This window comes from Trachypithecus francoisi, unplaced genomic scaffold (assembly GCF_009764315.1).
Source record: "Trachypithecus francoisi isolate TF-2019V2 unplaced genomic scaffold, Tfra_2.0 Lachesis_group3, whole genome shotgun sequence".
Classification (NCBI taxonomy): domain Eukaryota; kingdom Metazoa; phylum Chordata; class Mammalia; order Primates; family Cercopithecidae; genus Trachypithecus; species Trachypithecus francoisi.
In genome coordinates, this window is record NW_022681468.1 from 133,946,021 (window position 1) to 133,965,309 (window position 19,289).

A 19,289-nucleotide genomic window follows, 5' to 3' on the forward strand; every position below is an offset into this window, starting at 1 on the left:
TCCAGCTTTACAAGGACACTTCTAATTGATTTTATTTCTCAGTATGGGTGATCTTCCATTTATATTTTTATAGACTGTTTCAAATAAATTTACTTACCAGAGGAAGAAAACTCATGTCAATCTATAGGTTCCAGTTTTTCGTCTGGAAAATATGGTTGCCATAAGTGATGTAGCATGTTGCTCAAAAGAAGAAAAAAAGAGGCTGGGCACGGTGGCTCACACCTGTAATCCCAGCACTTTGGGAGGCTGAGACAGTGGATCACCTGAAGTCAGGAGTTCCAGACCAGCCTGACCAACTTGGTGGTGACATATGAGAATCCCATGTATGTCTCTACTAAAAATACAAAAATTAGCTGGGTGTGGTGGCGGGCACCTGTTCTCTCAGCTACTCAGGAGGCTGAGGCAGGAGAATCACTTGAACCAGGGAGGCAGACGTTGCATGCAGCGAGCCGAGATCATACCACTGCAGTCCAGCCTGGGTGACAGAGTAAGATTCCATCTCAAAAAAAAAAAAAAAAAAAGGAAAAAGTATGCATCCCTCCCTAGCAATTTTTTTGTTGAATATTTTGTGTTTACCTTATTAACCTATTTAAATACAGTACTATTCACATCTGAATCACTATACTATGTTTATAATTATTTATTTCACATTTTTGTTTGGTTTAGTTTTCCGTATGTCTGTCACAAATGTAATTGCAAGCTGTTGGACAGAGCTTTAAAACCACTCAGTGCAGTAAAAATGTTATATATATATATATATATATATATATACATACACATATATATATATATAAAAACACACACACACACACCCCTACACACACACTAAAAAATGAATGCTAGCCATTTTCTTTTGGTTGTTCTTGTTGAAGACAGCCTCTTGCTATGTTGTGTTCCATCTGGACTGCTTGTTCTCTACACCTGTTGTGTAGCCATCATCTGTGGGCTTCCATTTGCCATCATTGTGAGAATTCACTTGATCTCTTTTCTGTGTTGAATGCACTGTTTCTTTAATTTCTTGTTTTCTTCTTTCCAAATTTATTCCTTATTTGGTGGCTTATATCCTCTGTACGAGGGGCAGGTACTGTTGACTGGAGCCTCTCACAGTAGAATGATCTGAACCTATCATTTCATTGTGGAATTCTCATATGTCACGATTTATAGCATTTTTTTTCCCCTTGGATCACCCAATTTCCTCAGAGAGGAATCTTCTGTTTGGTGGATGTAGGTCTGGCAGCCTCTGTTCTCAGACACAAGTTGGGGGATGAGGCTGGGGTCTCATTGGGCAAACTTTTCCCTGCTTTTAATAAGGTATCTTACTCCTATTTTCAGCTACTTTAGAAAGGTTTCTTGCTAATCCAGAATTTGTCAGCCCCTACAGTTGTGCCAAGTATTCTGCTGGTTTCTACAGAGAGTATAAAGTGAATGAAAAGATAGCCGGGTGCAGTGACTCACGCCTGTAATCCCAGCACTGTGGGAGGCCAAAGGCAGGCAGATCACCTGAGGTCGGGCGTTCAAGACCAGCCTGGCCAACGTGGCGAAACTAAAAATACAGAAATTAGCCGGGCATAGTGGTGCACCCCTGTAATCCTAGCTACTCAAGAGGCTGAGGCAGGAGAATCGCTTGAGCCCGAGAGGCAGAGGTTGCAGTGATCTGAGATCACGCCACTGCACTCCAATCTGGGCGACAAAGTGAGACTCCGTATCAAAACAATAATAATAATTATAATTATAAAAGTTAATGAAAAGAAAGTTTCCTAAATTTCAGCTTTAAAAGTGGAGAAAGGCATAAAGTTTATGCCTGAGATACAAGATAATATGTGATAAACGCTACATAAATGAGCCTCTGACAATGAGAAGATTAATTTCATCTAAGACTTTTAGAAAAGATGGCATTTGGGGTTTGAAGAAAGGACAGAACTTTCTTTAAAGAAAAAAATAGAATGTAAAATTTACAAAATGTTTAAGAAGTAAAAACTTTCATGACCTTATTACTTTAATAGCTATTTTTACTTTTGCATATTTCCTTCTAATCTTTCTGTGTGTGTTTTTACAGTTGTCATATAATAAATTTCAGCATTCTTATTTTTTCAATTAATATAATTATTCTGTTATAATCATTACTTTTTTAACGGCTTCAAAGGATTCTGCCCAGATGATACAGGGTTTTAATAGTGAAGTAGTAAGGGAACCCAGCTTGTATAAAAACTCAGAGGTAAGTAAAAATGGAGTATATATATATATTTTAAAAAATAGACTTATGAGGGTGGGGGACAACAGAGGAATGGGAGAAGGATGAAGAATAACAAAAGAAAACCTCTCAAGACTTGTGAGAAATGGAAAGACATACAGCCCTGCGTTTCCTGTTCTTATTTTTTTGTTTTGTTTTGTTTTTGTTTTTTGCATTGTCAGGAAATTGAAGAGCAGTTAGTAGATGCCTTCATGAATTGTGTCGAAAGTGTCAACCCTAGGAAGCTACCTTTTAATTACTGACGCTGCCTGCATAGATAACACATTACATCACATTACCAATTTGTTTCTCCTTGTCGTACAAAAAGGCCACATCTCTTTGCCCATAATTTGCAAGTTTCTATTTTATTTTCAAAAAACAATAAAGTTCTCTTTATTCATGAGTGGAAAAGGGAAGGTTCAAGCTTTAGTGAAGAGCCTTGGTCTGATATAATTTTGTCCCTGTTTTGATTACGGAAAGGGTGTTTAACTTTTGTTCCTTTTTTTATTTATTTAAGCACTATACAGATTTCTGTTAATAGTACTCAGTATCAGAATTCTAAAATTATTGAAGAGATTTTTCTCTAGTTGCAGCATTTATGCTGCTTTCCCTCCTTTTCCACATGTGAGAGATTACAATGTCAACACATGAAAGTGATGGAAAAGACAATTCTCTAGCATAAAATTATAAAATGAAGTTAAAATCAATGCAAATATTAAAATAAATGGCACTTAATTTTGAGAGAAATTTTTAATCAGTTTAGCTTATCAATTAATCTTAGCATTTAAAATAACTAGTTCTGATTTTTGTGGTGGGAAATGCAAGGAGAAAGGTTAAAAGTTAAATGTATCTGGGACAGCTGTGTTATTTATAATTCCCCTGGAATTGTTTTTGATTAATGCTTGTTACATTTTCCCCATGAGGCTGGGGAGTGTTTCCGTAAAGGCTAACATGGATGGTTTTTAATATCAGGAGTTCCACAAATATGGATTAACTTTTTAGAGATATATGATAATCTCTTTTCTCAGTTATGGTCATGTAAATTATAACTGCTACCTGAACTTAGAAAAAATAAGATAAGTAACATTATTTGCTGTTGTCACTTCAATTATACCTTACCACTTGAGAGAAATTGTACTTGTTAATTAATTAAGTCATGACAAGAGATTTTTAATCGGCAGGATCCAGTTTTGGAGATTCCTACCTATGTAATGTAGTATGGTTACTTCCCAGTAAACTGGTATAGTGACAATTTGACCATCAGGGCCAATAGAATATTTCAGTTGGCCTATTTATTCATTGACCTTCCAGAAAAAAAGGGTAATCTGTAAGTGTCTCCGATTTTTGGGAATCCTTCCCCTCAGAAAACTGAAATTTCAGCTTACATGTTTTCCTCTCTGTTTTTCAATTCCATCTTTATTTCTGATACCTGAGGATTTCCCTTCTTTCTTGCAAGATCAGCTATATATTTAATTTTATTTGGTGATGGAAGAAAGTTATTTTTTTCTGGCATCTACAGTCAGAGTTTTTTTGTATTGTGTTAATTTACCATATGGGTTTTGGAATTAGTTGAATATTTAATTTACAGTCATGCATTGGTTAACAACAGGGATACATTCTGAGAAGTGCGTCATTAGGCAGTGTCATCATTGTGCAAATGTCATAGAGTGTAGTCACACAAGCGTAGAAAGTATAGCCTACTTACTACACACCTAGGCTGTGTGATATAGCCTATTCTTCCTAGTCTACAAACCTTTACAGCATGATAACTGTACTGAATACTGTATGTAGTAGTAATACAATGTAAATATTGTGTGCCTAAACATATCTAAACATAGAAAAGGTAAAGTAAAAATGTGGTATTTTATGGGACCATCATCGTATATGCTGTCCATCACTGGCTGAAATATCATTCTGCAGCATGACTGTCTTATTTAGTGAGACCTCCTGGAACAGGGGTGTTTGTAAATCTTTAGAAGGAAGAAGATTAAAATAAATAATCTATGATATGTATATTTTCTGTTACTCAGACCTCTTCTAAGAAAGACATACAAGCTACTACTTGCCAATGAAATAATTTTAGAGTAGAATCAGTTAATTTGCTATCTCTTGTGCTATAATATTTCATATTTGTTGATCTTTCAAAATTTTAAAAAATGCTTAAATTTTATGGGCTCGTAGTAGGTATATATGTTCATGGGGTACATATTTTGATACAGACATTCTATGTATAATAACCACATCAAGGTAAATGAGTTATCTATTAAAGCATTCATCATTTCTTTGTGTTACAAACATTCTAATTATTCTCTGTTATTCTAAAATAGACAACAAATTATTGCCGACTGTAGTCACCCTATTGTGCTATCAAGTACTAGCTCTTATTCATTGTATCTAATTATATTTTTGTACTCGTTAACCATCCACTTCCTCCAGGTCCTGCTGCTCTTCTTACAAACGCATGAGAACATACAGTTTGTTTTTGTCTCCCTAGCTCATTTCACTTAAGTGTCTTCCAGTTCTTTGTTGTTGCAAATCATGGAATCTCATTCTTTTTTATGGCCGAATAGGACAGCAGTGAGTGTATGTACCACATTCTCTTTATCCTTTCCTCTGTTGATGAATACAGGCTGATTCCAGATCTGCTGCAATACACATGGGAGTGCAGACATCTCTTCGATGTACTGATTTCATTTCCTTTGGGTATATAGCAGTGGGATTGCTGGACCATATGATAGTTCTGTTTTTAGTGTTTTGAGGAAACACCATAGTGTTCTCCATAGTGGTTTTACTAATCTACATTCTCATCAACAGAGTATAAGAGTACCCCTTTTGCCACATTCTTGCCAGCGTTTGTTATTGCCCGTCTTTTGGATAAGAGCCATTTAAACTGGGGTGAGATGATATCTCATTGTAGTTTTGATTTGCACTTCCCTGATGATCAGCGATGTTGAACACCTTTTCAAATACTTGTTTTTCATTTGTATATCTTCTTTTGAGAAATATCTATTCAGATCTTCTGCCCATTTTAAAATCAGATTATTGGAGTTTTTCCTATTGAGTTGTTTGAGCTTCATATATTTTCTGGTGATTAGTCTCTTGTTGGATAGTTTGCAAATATTTTCTCCCATTCTTTGGGCTGTCTCTTCACTTTGTTGATTGTTTCCTTTGCTCTACAGGAGCTTTTTAAATTGACGTGATCCAATTTGTCCATTTATGCTTTGGTTGCCTGTGCTTTTGAGTATTACTCAAGAAATTTTTGCCTAGACCAGTGTTCTGGAGAGTTTCCTCAATGTTTTGATTTGATTTTTCTATATGACAAGAGATAGGGGTCTGGTTTGATTCTTCTACATATGGATATCCAGTTTTCCCAGCACCATAATTTATTGAAGAGACTGTCCTTTCCCCATTGTGTGTTCATGGCACCTTTGTCAAAAAGGAGTTCACTATAGATGTATACATTTACTTTAGGGTTCTCTATTCTATTCCATTGGTTTCTATGTCTGTTTTTATGCCAGTACCATGTCGTGTTGGATACTATAACTCTGTAGTATAATTTGAAGTCCAGTAATTAATTTGACTCCATTTTGTTCTTTTTGCTCGGGATGACTTTGGCTATTCTGGATCTTTTGTGATTCCATATATTTTAGGATTTTTTTTTTCTGTTTCTATGAAGTATGTCATTGGTATTGTGATAGGAATTGCATTTAATCTGTAGATTGCTTTGGGTAGTATGGACATTTTAACAGTATTGATTGTTCCAATCCATGAACATGGAATATTTTTCCCTTTTTTTTGGTGTCGTCTTCTATTTCTTTCATCTGTGTTTTATAGTTTTCATTGTAGAGATCTCTCACTTCTTTGGTTAAGTTTATTCCTAGGTATTTAATTTTATTTATAGTGACTGTAAATGGGATTACATTCTTGATTTCTTTTTCAGATTGTTCACTGTTGGCATATAAAAATGCTACTGATTTAATACCTTGTTTCTTAAATAAAAATAAATGCTACTGATTTTTCGTGTATTGATTTTGTATCCTGCAACTTTACTGAATGTGTTTATCAGTTCTAATAGCTTTTGGGTGGAGTCTTTAGGTTTTCCAAATATAAGTTCATATCATCCTCAAATAAGAACAATTTGATGTCTTCCTAATTTAGCTTCCCTTTCTTTCTCTTACCTGATTTCTCTAGGACTTCCAGTACTATATTCAATAATAGTGGTAAAAGTGGGCTGCCGGGCACAGTGGCACACGCCTGTAATCCCAGCACTTTGGAAGGCCGAGGCGGGTGGATTGTCGGAGGTCAGGAGTTCGACACCAGCCTGGCCAACATGGTGAAACCGTGACTCTACTAAAATTACAAAAATTACCCAGGTGTGGTGGTGCACACCTGTAGTCCCAGCTACTTGGGAGGCTGAGAAAGGAGAATTGCTTGAACCCAGGAGGCAGAGGTTGCAATGAGCTGAAATCATGCCACTGCACTCCAGCCTGGGTGACAGAGCAAGACTCCATCTCAAAAAAATAAAATAAATAAAATAAAATAAAGTAGACATTCTTATCTTGTTCCAGATCATAGACGAAAGGCTTTCAGTTTCTCCCCATTTACCATGGCACTAGCTGTGGATCTGTCATATATGGCTTTCATTGTGTTGAGCTATGTTCCATCTATAGTCAGGTTTTTGAATTTTTTTTTTTTTTATCATTAAGGGATGTTGAAATTTATCAAATGCTTTTTCAGCATCAGTTAAAATGATACGGGTTTTGTCTTCCATTCTGTTGATAATGATGTTTCACTTTGATTTGTGTATGTTGAACCATTCTTTCATCCCTGATATGAATCCCACTTGGTCACGATGAATGATTTTTTTTCAATGTGTTGTCAAATTTGGTTTGCTAGGATTTCTGCATCAATGTTTATCAGAGATATTGGCCTGTAGTTTTCTTTTTTCAATGAATCTTTGGTTTTGATATCAGGGTATTATTGGCCTTATAGAATGAGTATGGAAAGTATTCTCTCCTCCTCTGTTTTTTGGAATAGTTGGAGTAGGATTGGTATTAATTCTTTAAATATTTGGTAGAATTTGGCAGTGAAGCCATCAGGTCCTAGGCTTCTCTTTTCTGGGAGACTTTACTACAGCTTCAACCTCGTTAATTGTTATTGGTCTTTTTATGTTTTGGATTTCTTCATGGTTCATTCTTGGAAGGTTGTATGTGTATAGAAATTTATCCATTTCCTTTAGGTTTTCCAATTTATTGGCATATAGTTGTTCACAGTACTCTCTAATGATTATTTGAATTTCTATGGTATCAGTTGTAATGTCTCCTTTTTCATCTGTGATTTTATTTATTTGGGCCTTCTTTCCTTAGTCTAGTTAAAGTTTTGTCTATTTTGTTTATCTTTTCAAAACACCAGCATTTCCTTTTTGTTGATCCTTTGTATTATTTTCTTTGTTTCAATTTCATATATTTCTGCTCTGATCTTTATTATTTCTTCTACTAATTTTGGAGTTGGGTTGCTCTTGCTTTTCTAGTTCTTTAAGATGCATTGCTAGGTTATTTTTTTTTTAAGTTTTTCTACCTTTTCATGTAGGTACTTACAGCTATAAGCTTCTCTTTTAGTACTGCTTTTGCTGTATTCCATAGGTTTGCTATGTTGTGTTTCCATTATTATTTGTTTCAAGAAATTATTTAATATCCTTCTTAATTTTTTCATTGATCCGCTGATCATTCAGGAGCATACTGTTTAATCTCCATTTGTTTGTATTATTTCCAAGTTCCTCTTGTTATTGATTTCTAGTTTTATTCCATTGTAGTCAGAGAAGATACTTTTAAGATTTTAATTTAAAATTTTTTTTTCTTTTTCAAGACAGGACTACTCTGTTGAACAGGCTGGACTACAGTGGCACAGTCATGGCTCCCTGCAGCCTCAACTCTTGGGCTCGAGTGATCCTCCCACCTCAGCCCCCTGATGAGCTGGGAGTACCACTCTGCCTTTTTTTGTTGTTGTTTTGTTTGTTTGTTTGTTTTTGAGAGATAGGGTCTGACTATGTTGCCCAGGCTGGTTTCAAACTCCTGGGTCCAAGAAGTCCACCCACCTCGGCGTCCCAAAGCATTGGAATTACAGGCATGAACCATTGTGCCTAGCTGAGTCTTTAAAGACTTGTTTTGTGGCTAACATATGGTTTATCCTTGAGAATGATCTGTATGCCAAGGAGAAGAATATGTATTATGCAGCCATTGGATGAAATGTTCTGTAGTGTCTATTAGGTCCATTTGGTTTACAGTGCAGATTAAGTCCAACATTTCTTTCTTGATTTTCTATCTGAAAGATCTATCCAGTGCCGAAAGTGGGATGTTGAAATTTCTAATTATTACTATATTGAAATCTAGCTCATTCTTTGACTTTAACAATATTTGCTTTATATAACTGGGTATTTCAGTGTTGGATGCATATGTATTTATAATTGTTGTATCTTCTTGCTGAAATGATCCCTTTATCATTGTGTAATAACCTTTTTTGTTTCTTTTTTTAGTTTTTGTATTGAAATCTATTTGATCTGATAATACCTATTCCTGCTCTTTTTGGTTTTCATTGGCATGGAATATTTTCTCTGTCCCTTTATTTTCAGCCTATGTGTGTCTTTATAGGTGAAGTGTGTTTCTTGTATGCAACAGATTGTTGGGTACTGTTTTTTTAATCCATTCAACACTCTATAATTTTGATTGGAGAGTTTAGTTCACTTACATTCATTGTTATTATTGATAAGTAAGGACTTCTGCCTTTTTTTTTTTTTTTTCTTTTTGAGACAGAGTCTCGCTCTGTCGCACAGGCTGGAGTGCAGTGGCGCAATCTCTGCTCACTGCAAGCTCCGCCTCCCGGGTTCACGCCATTCCCCTGCCTCAGCCTCCCGAGTAGCTGGGACTACAGGCGCCCGCCACCTCGCCCGGCTAGTTTTTTGTATTTTTTTAGTAGAGACGGGGTTTCACCGTGTTAGCCAGGATGGTCTCGATCTCCTGACCTCGTGATCCACCCGTCTCGGCCCCCCAAAGTGCTGGGATTACAGGCTTGAGCCACCGCGCCCGGCCCCGACTTCTGCCATTTTTAATTTGTTTTTTGGTTTTGTGGTCCTTTTTGTGAAAGCGTTTTCTTTAGTGGTATGCTTTAAATTCTTGGTTTATCTATTTTATATGTCGGTTGTAGGTTTTTTAACTTGATGTTACATGAGGGTTGCAATTAACATCTTACAATGCATTATTTATTTATTTTTTTTGTGTGTGAGACGGGGTCTTGCTCTGTCACCCAGGCTGGGGTGCAGTGGCGCGATCTCGGCGCACTGCAAGCTCTGCCTCCCGGGTTCAAGCCATTCTCCATCCTCAGCCTCGGGAGTAGCTGGGACTACAGGCGCCCGCCACCACGCCCGGCTAATTTTTTGTATTTTTAGTAGAGATGGGGTTTCACTGTGTTAGCCAGGATGGTCTCAATATCCTGACCTCGTGATCCACCCGCCTTGGTCTCCCAAAGTGCTGGGATTACAGGCGTGAGCCACCACACCCGGCCACAATGCATTATTTTAAACTGATGACAATTTGATTGCAAAAACAAACAGGAAAAGAGAAAACTAATAAAAACTCTACACTTTATCCCCCTTGCTTTTTAACTTTTTCTTGTTTCTATTTGTATGTTCTTATATTGTCTGTGTCTTTAAAAATTGTTGTAGTTATTATTTTTGATAGATTCATCTTTTAATCTTTCTGCTCAAGATATGAGTAGTTTACACACCACAATTACAGTGTTATAATATTCTGTATTTGCCTGTGTACTTACTGTTACCTGTGAACTTTATACCTTCAGATGATTTCTTATTGCTTATTAATATCCTTTTCTTTCAGACTGTAGGACACCCTTTACCGTTTCTTGAAGGATAGGTCTGATGTTGATTAAATCCCTCAGCTTTTGTTTGTCCAGGAAAGTCTTTATTTCTCCTTTATGTTTGAAGGATATTTTCACCGGATATACTATTCTAGAATAAAAATTTTTTCCTTCAGCACTTTAAATAAATCATGCCACTGTCTGCTGGCCTATTAGGTGACCACTCAGAAACCTGCTGCCAGATGTATTGGAGCTCCTTTGTTTTTTGTTTTGTTTTGTTTTTTAATTTTCTCTTGCTGCTTCTGAGATCCATTCTTCACCTCTGGCCTTTGGGAGTTTGGTTACTAAATGTCTTAAGGTAGTCTTCTTTGGGTTAAATCTGCTTGATATTCAATAACCTTCCTGTGCCTGAATATTGATATCTTTCTCTAGGCTTAGAAAGTTCTCTGTTATTATTTCTCTGAATAAACTTTCTACCCTAATCTCTCTTGCTACCTCCTCTTTAAAGCTAATAACTCTTTTTTTCTTTTTTTGAGACAGAGTCTCACCCTGTTGGCCAGGCTGGAGTGCAGTGGCATGATCTCCGCTGACCACAGCCTCTGCCTCCCAGATTCAAGCATTTCTCCTGCCTCAGCCTCCTGAGTAGCTGGGATTACAGGTGCGCGCTGCCACGCCTGGCTAATTTTTGTGTTTTTAGTGGAGACGGGGTTTCACCATGTTGCCCAGACTAGTCTCAAACTCCTGACCTCAAGAGATCCACTCGCCTCAGCCTCCCAAAGTGTTGGGATTACAAGCATGAGCCACAATGTCGGGCCCAGTAACTCTTAACTTTGCCCTTTTGGAGTTATTTTCTAGATCCTGTAGGCATGCTTTGTTACTTTTATTCTTAATTTTACTCCTCCGACTGTGTATTTTCAAATAACCTGTCTTCAAGCTCACTAATTCTTTCTTCTGTGTGATCAGTTCTGCCACTGAGAGATTCTGATGCATTCTTCAGTTTACCAATTAATTTTTTCAGTTCCAGAATTCTGCTTGATTCTTTATAAGAATCAAAGAGGTTTTTAATCTCTTTGTTAAATTTATTTGATAGGATCCTGAGATCCTTCTTTGTGTTTTCTTGTATTTCATGGAACTTCCTCAAAACTGCTATTTTGATTTATCTGAGAGTTCACATATCTCTGTCCCTCTTCCTATTTAGTTTGTTTGGTGAGATTGTGTTGTCCTGGATGATGGTGATGCTTGTGGGTGCTCATTAATGTCTGAACATTAAAGAGTTAGGTACTTATGCTAATCTTCACAGTCTGGGCTGGTTTGTACCCATCCTTCTTGAGAAGGCTTTGCAAGTATTCAAAGGGAATTGAATCTTGTGATCTAAGTCTTTGGTCACTGAAGCCATATGTGAGCATATTGGGGGTACCCCAAGCCCAGTAGTGATGCGACTCTTGTAGTCTCATAGAGGCACCAACTTGCTGGTCTTGGTTAGATCTGGGAGAATTCCCTGGATTACCAGGCAGAGACTCTTGTTCTCCTCTCTTACTTTCCCCCAACCAGTTGGAGTCTCTCTCTCTCTCTCTCTCTCTCTCTCTCTGTTCTGAGCTGCCTGGCGTTGGCAGAAGGGTGACACAATCCTGTGGCCACCGTCACTGGGACTGTGTTGGGTCACACCTGAAGCCAACACAGTACCGGATTTTGCCTAAGGCTTGTGGTGACTATTTCCTAGCTACCGCTTGTGTTTAAGACCCAGGGGCTCTTCAGTCAGCAGGAGGTGAATTTGCCAGGGCTGGGTCTTTCTCTTCAGTGCAGTAGGTTCCCTTCTGGCCCACGGTGGGTCTAGAAATGCTGTCTAGGAGTTTGGGCCTGTTATTAGAGACTTTAGGAATCTGCTTGGTGCTTTATTTCACTGGGGCTGTCATGGTACCCAGGTTGCAAGACAAAGTCCTTTTTATTCTTCCCTTTGATTTTCTCAAGCAGAGTCTCTGCCCATGGCCACCACTGCCCCAGACCTGTGGCTACTACAGTCTGGCTACTGCTGATATTTATTAAGAGCCCAAGGTCTCTTTAATCAGTAGGTGGTGAGTCCTGCCAGGCTTGGGTCTCTCCCTTCAGGTCAGTGGGTTTCCTTCTGGCCCAGAGTGGGTCTAAGGCCAGGAATCAGTGACTTTAGGAGTCTGATTGGTGCTTTATTTTACTGTGACTGAGCTGGTACCCACGTTGTAAGATAATTTTTTTTTTTTACTTTTCCCTCTTCTTTCCTTAAGCAGGAATACTTTCCCTGTGGCCGCCATAGCTGGGCATGTGTTGGATCACACCCAAAGTCAGCATAATACTGAGTCTTGCCCAAGGCCTGTGGCAACGGCTGCCTGGCTACCCCTGATGTTTATTCAAGGCCCAAGAGCTCTTTAGTCAGCAGGTAGTGAAATCTGGCAGGACTGAGTCCTGTCCTTCAGGGTGGCACATTCCCCTCTGGCCCAGGATGGGTCTAGAAATGTCTGGGAGTTACGACTTAGAATGGGGGCTGCAGGACTCTGGTTGCTGGTTTATTTTATTGTGGCTGTGCTGGTATCCAAGTTGGAGAACATAGTCTCCTCTACCCTTATCTCTCCTCCTGGAGCTATGAACTGTGCTGTCTGAAGTTGGAGGAGGGGTGACACAAGCACACCCTTGGCCGCCTTGTCTGGTGTCTCACTGGTTCGTGTGCATCCCAAGTCTGCTGACTCCAAGCCCAGCACAGTACCAGGACTTGCTCAGGGACTGCAGTCCTTGCGGTCTAGACTGCCTTTTAAGTTTATTTAGGATCTCAGAGTGCTTTAGCCTACAGGGGCAAGGCTTGCCCAAACTTAGCCATAAACTGCTGGGATGGATGATTCCCCTCTGGCTGAGGTTGGTCTAAATACTCCCTCCATGGGTGCCAGTTGACTTCTGCCCTGTTTTGCCTTCCATTGCGACAGGGCAGCACTGAGTTCCAATGCAAAGTCCTACAATCACTTTGCTCTTCCTCTTGCAAAAGGCATAGATTCTCTCTCGGCCACCACACTGCACTGCCAGGGGATGTGGGAGGGGTGGTGTAGGCAATTCAAGACTGTCTTTCCTACCCTCTTCAGTGCCTCTTTCCTTCATACGATGTTAAAACTAGGTACTGTGATTAGTCACCTGATTTTTGGTTCTTATGCAGGTGCTTTCTTGTTTGAATAATTGTTTAATTTGATGTTCCTTGGTGGGGACTGTCACTGGAGAGTTCTAATGAGCCATCTTGCTCTGTCTCCTGCTCCATATTTGTTGATCTTAAAAAATGCTCCTGTAAATACTGTTGTACTTAAGTCCTTGTGTACATAGATGTACATTTATCTAGGGAAGCATCTAAAAATAGAGTTCCTGGGTTTTTGTTTTAGAACTTTAGTAAGCAGGTCAAGCATCTCTTTAGAATGATCCATCAATTTACTCCCACCAACAGTGCATTAGAGCTCTTTCTGCTGACCGATGAGATGATCTTTTCATTCATTTCTTAGCCATTCTATATGGTATCTTGTACTAGGTTAATTATATTTTACATATTGATTTTTAGGAGTTATTCACATATTCGGGATAATTATCATTTGTCTCAATGACGTATATTTTAGATACTTCTATCCTGTAGATATTTTAGATATGTCTACAGGATAGAAGTATCTAAAATGTCCCCTTTTTTTTTCGTTTTGCACATGATATTTTTTCTCATACTAAAGGTATATAATTTTATTGTGGAATTTAATAATTTTTGCCATTAGGGTTGTATTTTTAAAATATTTCCAAATGCTATAGAACTATTGTAAAATTTTAAATTAACTTTAAAAAAATTTTTATTTTCACTTTTAGACTTTATCTGGAATTTGGTTTTATATATTAGTACAAGATAGTGATTGAGTGTTATTGTTTACTTCTTTACTCATTTTTACTCCTCTCTATGAATTTTGAAATTATTTGTAAAGATCCATGAATTTGAAGGGAGAGTGGGAATTGTATTAAATTTATAGACTACTTTGGAGAAAAAAGATAATATTAAATATTTTCACACATAAACATAGTGGATTTCTCCATTTATTGAAGTCTTCTTTACGTTCTTCAATATTTTATAAATTTTTAAAATAAGGTCTTGCTCTGTCACCCAGGCTGGAGTGCAGTGCTGTTCATAGCTCAGTGTAATCTCAAATTCAGGCAATCCTCCTGCCTCAGCCTCCCTAGTAGCTGGGATTACAGACACAGTTTATCATGCCTGGCTTATTTTTTGGAGGGATGGGGTCTTGTTATATCGCCTAGGCTGGTCTTGAACTCCTGGGCTTAAGCGATTCTCTCGTGTTGGCCTTCCAAAGTGCTGTGATTATAGGTGTGTGCCAGCGTAACTGGCAATATTTTATAATGTTATCTATGAAGGTTTTTTTATATTTCTTATTAATTTTATTTCTCTTCTAACAGTTTTATAACTTGTGAATTTTAGAAAAACGTATAATGTTTTATAATATTTTCTTAACTTTTTATTTTGAACAATTTCAAACCTACAAAACAGTTAAAAAGAGGAGTATAAGTAGTACAGTATACACCTGTGTACCCAAGAACTAGATCCACAAATTGGTAACATTTTGCTTATTCCCCTTTATTTGTATACACACACACACACACACACACACACACACACGCGCGCACACACAGTATAGTTATGTTCAGTTTTTTATTTGCTAAGTTATTTGAAAGTAAGTTGCAAGATTTATGATACTTTATCCCTAAACACTTCACTATGTTTCTCTTAAATCTAAGACACTCTTTATAAAACCTCCATGCCGTCATATCAAAGATATTTAATATTTGATACTTTACAGTATCCACACATTATTATATACTCGGTTGTCTGTTGAATGGGATTTTAAAAATAACCTTTTCTAAGTAGTTATTACAAATGATTATGGGCTGGGTGCAGTGTCTCACACCTGTAATCCCAACATTTTAGGAGGCTGAGGCAGGCAGATCACCTGAGGTCAGGAGTTCGAGACCAGCCCAGCCAACGAACGGTAAAACCTTGTCTCTACTAAAAATAGAAAAATTATCTGGGCATGGTGGCGCATACCTGTAATCTCAGCTACTCAGAAGGTTGAGGCATGAGAATTGCTTGAACCTGGGAGGCAGAGGTTGCAGTGAGCCAGGATCACACCACTGCACTCCAGCCTGGGTAACAGAGTGAGACTCTGTCTCAAAAAAAACCAAAAGCCAAATGGTTATGAACTTTCGATTTTGTGTATGTATATAGCAATAATTAGAAATTCATATTAGTTGCAATACTTTGGCTTTAGATTTTCTTGAGCGCAGTAATAAATTCTTATTCAATGTAATAAGTTGAGTCAAATTTTTGCTTATCTTTGTAAATAATCAGGTCATCTACAAATAATTTTCTTTTTTTCCTATGTAACTTTTAATAAAATTAATTATTGAAATATTCTTCAATTAATTTTAATATCCTAATTACTTGATTGATATATATTTTTTAAATATTGTATCTTAGTTAACTTATAAGTACGTGAAAATGAAATCTAAATTTTTGTATTTTAGGAAAATTCACGAATCGTGAGAGTAAAAGTTATAGCTGGCATAGGCCTTGCCAAGAAGGATATATTGGGAGCTAGGTAAGTATATCAATTTGGATTATAATTTTAAAACTTTGTATTTGTTAATTTTTTCCAAACTTTGGTTAAATTAAAAATCAAATAGTATTAGTAAATTGTGGTGGAAAGTATAATAATAATATTACCAGTTGGTGGTTTACTAAATCTCTTGGTGTCTGAATTACTAAATTTGTGAAATTAGGCAGAAGTACAAATGATAGCAATAGTCACAAGATACATTATTGAACTCTGGTTCTGGAAAGTTGTAAAATTCTCATAGACTAATCCTTTAGCAGGTAACAACCATAAACTCTGGCCTTAATACAAAAAGCAGCAACTTGAAGGCAGTGGAGAGTGAACAGAGCAGGCAGATTCTGGTGGGGAGTTCATGTTTGGAAGAAGGGAATTGTACTGAGTGAGTTCCTGATATTATGAATTGGTCTGAGGGCAGGTAGAATCAGAACCTGGAAAAATTGTAGTCTTCATGGCCCAGGAAAGTAGCAGAATACAAACTTTGGTTCAATTAAAAATCAAATCAGGCTGGGCATGGTGGCTCACGCCTGTAATCCTAGCACTGTGGGAGACTGAGGCAGGCGGATCACTTGAGAGCCAGGAGTTTGAGACCAGCCTGACCAACATGGTGAAACCCCGTCTATACTAAAAAATAATAAATTATCCAGAAATCGCTTGAACCCAGGAGGCGGAGGTTGCAGTGAGCGAGATTGTGCCAGTGCACTCCAGCCTGGGCAATAGAGTGTGCCTCTGTCTCAAAAACAAAAATAGATACATACATACATACATACGTACATACCAAATAGTATTAGTAAGTTGTTGTGGGAAGTAGAATAATATTTCCAATTGTTGATTTACTGAATCTCTGAATCTGAAGAAAACATGGCAATGGTAAGGATTCTGGAAAGGAGAGAGCTGAAGAGCTCAGCAACTCAACTGAAGACAAAAGATCTGAAGAGAGATCAGAGTTACTGCCTAAGAAACGGGGTTTGGGAGACAGAGGCAGACAGATTGCTTGAACTCAGGAGTTTGAGACCAACCTGGGAAATATGGTGAAACTCCATCTCTACAAAAAATACAAAAAATCACCTGGGCATGGTGGCGCATGCCTATACTCCTGGCTACGTGGGGGACTGAATCAGGAGGATTGCTTGAGCCTGGGTGATTGAGGCTGCAGTGAGCCAAGATTGTACCAACACACTCCAGCCTGGGTGACAAAGTGAGGCCGTGTCTCAAAAAACAAACAAAAACAGGATTTGTGGCTCTTGTCGGAACAAGATGATTAATTGCATGATAGTCTTAATCTGTTTAGTGTTGCTATAACAGAATTCCTAAGACCGTGTATTTTGTAAAGAAAAGTGGTTGATTTGGTGCATGGGAAGTTCAAGACTGGGCCTTTGCATCTAGTGAGGGCCTCAGGCTGCTTCAAGTCATGGCAAAAAGGGGAAGGAGACCTAGCGTAGGCAAAGAAATCACATGGCAAAAGAGGAAGCAAGGGGGAGGTGTGCCAGCCTGTTTTTGACAAATAGAGAGGAACAAATAGAATGAGAACTCACTCACTCCCAAGGGAGGGCATTAATCTATTCAGGAGGGATTTGCTCCCATGACCCAAATACCTCCAACTGAGACCTATCTTTCAATATTCCCACATTGAAAATCAAATTTCAACATGCAGTTTGGAGGGTACAAATATCCAAACCATAGAATGATAAGCAGACACACACACACACCACACACACACACACACACACACACGGCAGCAGCAGCAAAATTCAGTCTCCAAAACACACACACACACACACACACACACACGGCAGCAGCAGCAAAATTCAGTCTCCAAAACTTAACATTTATAATATATGTCGGCTGGGCACGGTGGCTCACGCCTGTAATCCCAGCACTTTGGGAGGCTGAGGCGGGCGGATCACGAGGTCAGGAGATCGAGACCTTCCTGGCTAACACGGTGAAACCGCGTCTGTACTAAAAATACAAAAAATTAGCTGGGCGTGGTGGTGGGCGCCTGCAGTCCCAGCAACTCGGGAGGCTGAGGCAAGAGAATGGTGTGAACCCATGAGGCGGAGCTTGCAGTGAGCCGAGATCGCACCACAGCACTCCAGCCTGGGCAACAGCGAGACTCCGTCTCAAAAAACAAAAAACAAACAAACAAAAAAACCCCAAAAAGGCATTTATAATATGTGTCCAGAATATAATGCAAAATTACTTATCTAAAAGAACCAGGAAAATGGAAGGCATTGTCAGTAGAGAAAAAAAAATATGCCCACAATAAATTTAAAAAATATGAAATGAAATGGAAATCATAAACAAATGAAAATTCCAAGAGTGAAAAAACAGCATTTGAAATTAAAATTGTTGGGTAGATTTATCAGCTAAATGGAGAAGAGGAAAGATTAACTGAACTTAAAGATAGATCAGTAGAAATCGTTACCCAGTTGGAGAATGAGAGAGACGAGAGAGACAAACATTGGAGGTAAAAAACAAAAAACAAAAAAACACAGCCTTGGGGATTTGTTAGATAATATATAAAAGTCTAACATGGATATCGTTATGTAATATCTTACAGTCTAACACAGAAAGGGGAGGGGAATGAAGAAGGCAAAATATTTTTTGGAGAAATATTGGCCAAGTTTTTTTTTTTCCAAATTGATTAAATTCATATAGTATTGAAAAACGCCAAGCAGGATAATAAACACCAAGAACACAATGATGTGCATAATAGTCAAACTGTTGAAAGCCAGGTATAAAGAGAAAAATCTTGACAAAAAGAGAAAAATATGACCCTTTATATATGGGGGAACTACAAGTCAATTAATTACTGACTTCCTACCCATAACAATAGAGACCAGGAGAAAATGGAACAATAAAATAACAACCATCAATCCATAATTTTATATTCAGTGAAAATATCCTTTAAGGAAGATGACAAATTAACATTTTCCAAAAAAAGACAACTAGAGAATTCATCATTGGCAGACTTACACTGTAAGAGATCTTAAAGAAAATCCTTTCAGCTGAAGAAAATTGAAACCAGATAGACACTCAGGTCCTCAGAAAGGAATAAAGAGCATCAAAAATAGTAAATATCTGAGAATATACAAAACATGTTTTCCTTTTATCATATCTTTTTAAAATAAAACATATGCCTATTGAAATCACAACCTAAAACATTGTGTTGTAGGATTTATATTGCTGATGGAATACATATAACAACTATGACATAAAGGATGGAGCAGGTGTAAATTATGGACCTATTTGGTAGAATGGTATAATACTAAGTATAAGTTGAATAAAAGATTAATGATGTGTAGTGTAATATCCAGAGAAACCAATAAAAAATAGTGCAAAAAATTATAGATAAAAAACAGTAGAAGTTTTAAAATGAAGTTGTTGAAAAACTAAATAAACAAAAAAGCCAGGAACTTGAGCCCAGGGGTTCAAGACCAGCTTGGGCAACAAAGTGGGACCCTGTCACTACAGAAAGTCAAAAAATTAGCCAGGTGTGTTTGTATGCATCTGTGGTCCCAGCTACAAAG

General features: G+C 37.8%; 1 protein-coding gene across 1 annotated transcript in view; it reads left to right on the top strand.

Annotated features, from left to right (window-relative positions):
• Positions 1-19,289, top strand: part of NEDD4 (NEDD4 E3 ubiquitin protein ligase) — a 177,920-nt gene that overhangs the window by 10,676 nt on the left and 147,955 nt on the right. The window contains exon 2 of the mRNA XM_033190033.1: positions 15,674-15,747. Coding sequence (XP_033045924.1) covers positions 15,674-15,747 — 74 coding nt within the window. The remainder of the gene's footprint in view (positions 1-15,673; positions 15,748-19,289) is intronic.